Genomic DNA, 6,282 nt, shown 5'->3' on the forward strand with positions numbered 1-6,282 from the left:
TCAATATCCTGAGGTCATAGACCGTTGGGCCTGTCGATTAGAACTTGTGGAGGTACGAATATACCTTTGGTAACAGTCAGATGACCATCGGCCTAACGTCTTAATGAGGTGGTCCTCTACTTGAGAGGTAGCGGCAGAGGTGGCGGCACCAATGCGGAATGAATGACCACTATACGCACTGTCATTGAGACCCAATCGAGAAAGGATAACTCGCAAATTTGTGATAAATGTATTACGTGTCAAAGGTATTGCATTATCAGTGATAAAGAACGGAGATCTTGGATTGTCTGATGGTATCCTAAGTGAAGTCCTAGCAACCATATACTTATCGAGGGCTAGATATGGGCACACACATTTGCTGGTACTAAATAGCACCAGAGAAATGCCTTTCCGAAATGGGTCACATTTGGAGACTTTTAGATTGATATGTACACACTTCTGTAAGTGATCGATAGTAAACATCTTCTACACACAAATTGCGTGTCGGGTCAAAGGCGCCTGAAACACAGAATTCTCCACAACGGAGAAAACCAAAAAAGGCAATAGTACAAGCAGTTTCCATCATAATATCAATGAAAGGGGAGAAAACTCCTGCGCGCAACAGCTGGCAACTCCTATGGAGGATGTCATAAGTGATTGGAAGACGCGGCCTGCGAGAGACTCCTTGGACTTTCTTCACTCCGGTAACAAGTGTATGGAGTCGTACATATGACTGTCCATCCCGCGATGCAAGTGGGTTTTGGAAACCTGCACGCAGATAGAAATAGCGTATACCACACAAGTATAGTTTGATTGTTCCAGCTTTAATCCTAAGGACATGGAAACAATGCGCGACAAAGTATATGAGGAAGTCCTCAGAAACTGGAGGCATACTTGAGAACCAATTTACCCCACTTTGGAGAAGGAATGTCTTGTATGAGGTAAATCCTGTGCGGTATGCTCCTCTAGTTCCTGTCGAAGTAGCTGCGTCCCAGAGCTTATTGACTGTCTGGTTTAACTCCACATTACTTGACAAAACTGTGGGCAGCGACAAGGGTGAAGGTTGGCATGAGGGGCTGCTTTCCAGAACTCCTGAAATTTTAGACGAGAAAGAGCATCAGCAACATTGTTTTTCACACCGGGTACATGACGGTGTTTTTCACACCGGGTACATGACGGGCACTAATGGTAAAATTTTGCTTGGCAGCGAACCAAGTAAGTCTTCGTATAAGGGACATAATCAGAGGGGATTTAGATCGTCCTTTATTGATGATATCCACTGTACCCTTATTGTCACAATGAAACCAATGAATACGTTTTTTGGTCCACGTATTACCCCACACAAGAGCTGCAACTACGATAGGATAGAGTTCCAAAAACGACATGGAAGGTGCAGATCCTTCCATGGCGGAAATGACCTCTTTTGGCCAGGGGGAGGCAAACCATGATGTACGGAATATCCCTCCGTATCCTACGGTCGATGCTGCATCAGTAAACAGTTCGAAATCTGAATTATCCGTAAAGTGGCGTTCATAGAAGAAGGAAATTCCATTCCAATCTTTAAGAAACTCGAGCCACATAAGAATATCTTCCTTACACTCGCGAGACAGGTGTCCATGATGATAAGGCTCCTTGAGGGCAGACATGAGAGTAAGCAAATAAGAAACAAAACTGCGGCCAGGTAAGATAACTCTCATAGCAAAATTGAGATGTCCCAAGAGCTGCTGTAACTCTAACTTGGTACATGATGGTTTCTCCAGAAAGGCATTTAAAAACTGTATAATTCTATCCACTTTGTCTTCTGGTAACCGGGCTACAGGTGTAGGAGTCAATTCTTTCCCCCTATAAAAGTTTCCCCGGGGAAAGAAATGGCTAGCCAAAAGTTTCCCCGGGGAAAGAATTGGCTAGCCAATTTCTTCCCCGGGGGAAACAATCAGCTAGCCAATTCTTTCCCCCCTTAGTTGAAAGTTCCCCCCCACCCCCCCCGGGGGAAAGAATCAGCTAGCCCATTCTTTCCCCCTATTAAATTTGGTAGTGGGGAAACTTTTGGCTAGCCCTTTCTTTCCCCACTATCAGCTTTGGCGATGGGGAAACTTTTGGCTAGCCCTTTCCTTCCCCCCTATCAGCTTTGGCGATGGGGAAACTTTTGGCTAGCCCATTCTTTCCCCCCTATCAGCTTTGGAGACGGGGAAACTTTTGGTTAGCCCATTCTTTCCCCTCTATTAAATTTGGTAGTGGGGAAACTTTTGGCTAGCCCTTTCTTTCCCCCCTATCAGCTTTGGAGACGGGGAAACTTTTGGCTAGCCCTTTCTTTCCCCCCTATCAGCTTTGGCGATGGGGAAACTTTTGGTTAGCCCTTTCTTTCCCCCCTATCAGCTTTGGCGATGGGGAAACTTTTGGCTAGCCCATTCTTTCCCCACTATCAGCTTTGGAGACGGGGAAACTTTTGGCTAGCCCTTTCTTTCCCCCCTATCAGCTTTGGCGATGGGGAAACTTTTGGCTAGCCCATTCTTTCCCCCCTATCAGCTTTGGAGACGGGGAAACTTTTGGCTAGCCCTTTCTTTCCCCTCTATTAAATTTGGTAGTGGGGAAACTTTTGGCTAGCCCATTCTTTCCCCCCTATCAGCTTTGGAGACGGGGATACTTTTGGTTAGCCCATTCTTTCCCCTCTATTAAATTTGGTAGTGGGGAAACTTTTGGCTAGCCCTTTCTTTCTCCCCCTATCAGCTTTGGAGATGGGGACACTTTTGGTCCCCCCCTATCAACTATGGAGATGGGGACACTTTTGACTAGCGAAATCTTTCCATCTATCAGTTTCAATGTTTTGGAATTAGTGTTGAGGCTCTCTCGTGAATTCAAGATATGTATTTCGGAAAATAAAAATTATTCATAGTTTAGAATAGTGGGGAAACTCTGGGCTAGCCCATTTCCCCCCTATCTACCATCTATGGTGGTGGACAATATACCTGCTAGTCCATATTTCACTCCATTAGTTATTGTAAAAACCTTTGACTACATTTCACATTCAATGGAGGAGATAACTTTTCAGCCAATTCTTGACTTCTTTACTTCCACCTTTAGTGCAGGAAAGTTCCCAATTACTTTTCAATCGCTGGTTGTCTGCTTGCACATTTCATTTCAAAATTTAAAATGACATCATATGTTGATTAGACAAAATTACTTCTCAAAAACCTTTGGACACTTCTTGTATCATTAAATATTAATTTTCCATAATATATATTCACCAGAATTAAATCATATAACATACAAAGAACTAGACTGTATGCATTATAATCATTTTATTTGCATTCAAGCCTTGTATATGTTCTGCATAATAAACCATGAATAAATATATTTCATGTTGCATGTAAAAATCATCAACTTTAAGGCCAACAAAATTGATTCATCAGATTTATAGTTCTTTGGGATTACTGCTTTTGTTTTAAGATTGCAGAAAAAGTTATTCAGCCTGCATCCATTCTTGCAAGTAACAAAGAAATAATGGTAAAAACCGATATAAATGTAGCATTAAGTGTTTTGACTATTTTAGCTTAGATAGAAATGATAACCCAAAAACTTTGTACATATATTATTTAGGTATGATTTTACATAACACTGAGTTAAATTACATAATATATCCGTTGCCCAAATGGCATTTTTTTTCCATTCTGCTTTCACTTAGATAGCGATCAACATTCTGATTAAGATAGTTCCCTAGTTTTTCTGTAATTTCAGATGCACGCATGTGTTTCACTATTTGAGCCCTACACTGAGTGTAACCATCTTCCGATCCGGATATAGCAAACGAGTTAGAGGGGGGAAAGAATGGGCTAGCTGATTCTTTCCCCGGGGGGAAAACTTTCAACTAGGGGGGGGGGGGGGGGGGAAGAATTGGCTAGCTGATTCTTTCCCTGGGGAAAGAATCAGCTAGCCAATTGTTTCCCCGGGAAAGCTTTCAGCAGGGGGGAAAGAATAGGCTCACCGGGCCTCCATCTTATCGGAATCCAGAACCATGCCTAAATACTCCATAACTGTTGAGGGCCCCATTGTTTTGTGCATAGATAATGGAATGTTCAAACGTCTGAAGATCATAGTAAGGAGAGCCATGATTCTATCGCCTTGTGATAATGGTGATTCTATAACTAGAAAATCATCTAACAGGTGGAAAATATGCTGCAAGTTGTAGTTATTCTGGGTTATCCAACACACGGCTGTGGAAAGTTGATCAAATATAATGGGGCTTGACCGACAACCGAAGGCTAAGCGTTGATAGAAGTAATAAGAATTATTCCATTTAAAACCAAACAAATTCCACTGAGAAGGCCGGTGTATAGGAATATTCTTAAAGGCATCAGCTATGTCAGTTTAACACATGATAGCTCCTTTATCTAGATCTTGGATTTTGTGTATAGCATCATCTATTTTAACATACTGAAGTGAGCATTCATCTTTGTTTATCAGATCGTTTATACTCCTAGTGTCGGTTGGATGAGGATCAGATCGTTTATACTCCTAGTGTCGGTTGGATGAGGATTGTGTGGAGCAGATAAGTCTAAAATTAGTCTTTTCTTTTTCGAATACTTGTGCTCTGCTACTCCCAAAGGACTCACTCGGTAGACTGAAAATGGCGGAGTGGAATACGGACCAATAACAAACCCTTTGTCGATTTCTTTGGCAATAAGTTCAGAGACAGAATTTGGGTCCCAAATAGCTGAACGATTGTTTCGCAATTCGTGGGAAATTAGAGGGAGAGGTGATACTTTGGTGTCGAAGCCGATGCTGAGGCCTTCACACAAATGTTCGACGAACTTTTTGTTGGGATGTAGTGTCAACTCCTGCTGTAATTTGGAGACATCAATCGGTGTAGATGCCTTAAATGCCCATAAATCATCCGCAGACTTATCACCGATAGCCATAGGAACTAGTCACTTGTTGGTAGGAGCAGACTCCGAACTATTACGCTTGTCTTTGCTTCCATTGGTACAAGACTTCTCCCTATGTTGTGTGCTAAAACACTTCAAACAAACATGAAGTCGCTGACATGACGACCAAGAGCACCCCTTAATATTGAAGTTATTGCAGATAACTTGTCCATTGTGCCAGGTGTTGGGACGGTTATGTTTGTCTGCTTTGGCCTGTTCTTGTTTACCACGGGTGTGTGTTTGCTCACATCGAGCGGTAGAATGTTCAACACTTCTACATATTCCACAGGTAATCGGACGACGGTCAGCAACAACACCATCATAAATGTCTTTGTCCCAGACTCCCCATTTAATCTTAAAGTTCTCTAGCTCGATATATTGGGCAGCCTTAGCGGAGAATAAGCGGTGGTATTCATTAAAAGCTGCTGTACCGTGCGTGTTATTTAATCTAATGACCATTGCTTCATATCTATCTAGTTCTTCCCGTCTGCTGGGGAAAGCCTCTGTCACGATTCGCTTGTAAATACCAAAGGCCGTTACAAACTCGGCAATAGAAAGTTCTTGTTTCGGGCGTTTCCCTACCTAATCTGACAGGCATGGTTCGGCACCCGGGGATAGAAGGCCGCAGAGGTTAACATCCTTACCTTGTATGATCTTCTTTCTAAGGTTTGGAGAGACAATGTCTATTTGGGGGAGAAGATCGGCTGGAGCTCCATCTCTGTCAGGCGTGATGGCGTAAGGTGTCCAAAACACTGCCGGATAGTCTATCTGTAGATTCTCCTTGGCGAATACGTTGTAGATTGCCGTAAGCTGATTGCATATCAAAGGCTGATTCTGACGGTTTATCCTTTGACGCCTGGATGGTTTTGAGTGTCATTTCCATGATGGCGAGTGTTCTCTCTAGTAGAGTTTCACTGGGCGCGGCCATGTTGGTTCTACTTTCGGAATTACACCGCGTGGCAGTGACACGTGACAATCTGAAGGAGAGGTGCGGGCCGCATCACTCCTAACAGTGTGGAGAGAAATAGATGGCTCGTCATCTGCGTCGAAATCAAGTTCGTCGCACTCCGGCATACTCACAGCTGCTCCACTACGATTCTGATCGTTAGAACGAATAAAATCCGAAGGCACACTGTCGTCCCGCGAATTTAGCACTTCGTTTGGAACAGGCTCTCTTCGTCTTCTAGATCGCCGTGATTCCGAGTCTGACGATGGCGTCAGTGTCCGAGTTTCATGCTGATGAGATACGTTCGAAAAATTGTCTGTGCACATTTGAATAAGCGCTGCTCTTGTAATCGAAGCATGATTAACGACAATTCCCTTCTTAGCAAGTTCATCACGTAACTTTTTAACGGTCCAGTTGGCTGGATTGTTGTCGTCG

The 6,282-nt window shown here is 43.3% G+C and overlaps 1 protein-coding gene across 1 annotated transcript; it reads right to left on the reverse strand.

Moving 5' to 3' along the window:
• LOC117326521 lies at window positions 1–1,625 on the reverse strand. Its single transcript, XM_033883277.1, has 3 exons — window positions 1,316–1,625; window positions 405–1,071; window positions 1–364 (listed from the first exon to the last, which is right to left on the reverse strand). The coding sequence occupies exons 1-3, from the start codon at window positions 1,623–1,625 to the stop codon at window positions 1–3; spliced, it is 1,341 nt and encodes a 446-aa protein (XP_033739168.1).
• Window positions 1,626–6,282: the final 4,657 nt, after the last annotated feature.

The sequence above is a fragment of the Pecten maximus genome, chromosome 4 (genome assembly GCF_902652985.1).
Source record: "Pecten maximus chromosome 4, xPecMax1.1, whole genome shotgun sequence".
NCBI lineage: Eukaryota > Metazoa > Mollusca > Bivalvia > Pectinida > Pectinidae > Pecten > Pecten maximus.

Bases quoted from the DNA above. Each gene is read 5' to 3' on its own strand.
- LOC117326521 (XM_033883277.1), bottom strand. From the start codon at position 1,625: ATGTCTGCCCTCAAGGAGCCTTATCATCATGGACACCTGTCTCGCGAG. The intron at 1,072-1,315 runs GTAATACGTGGA...CTAAAATTTCAG, and splicing joins AGTTGCAGCTCTTGTGTGGG to GAGTTCTGGAAAGCAGCCCC. The intron at 365-404 runs GTGACCCATTTC...GGTGCTATTTAG, and splicing joins CAATCTAAAAGTCTCCAAAT to TACCAGCAAATGTGTGTGCC.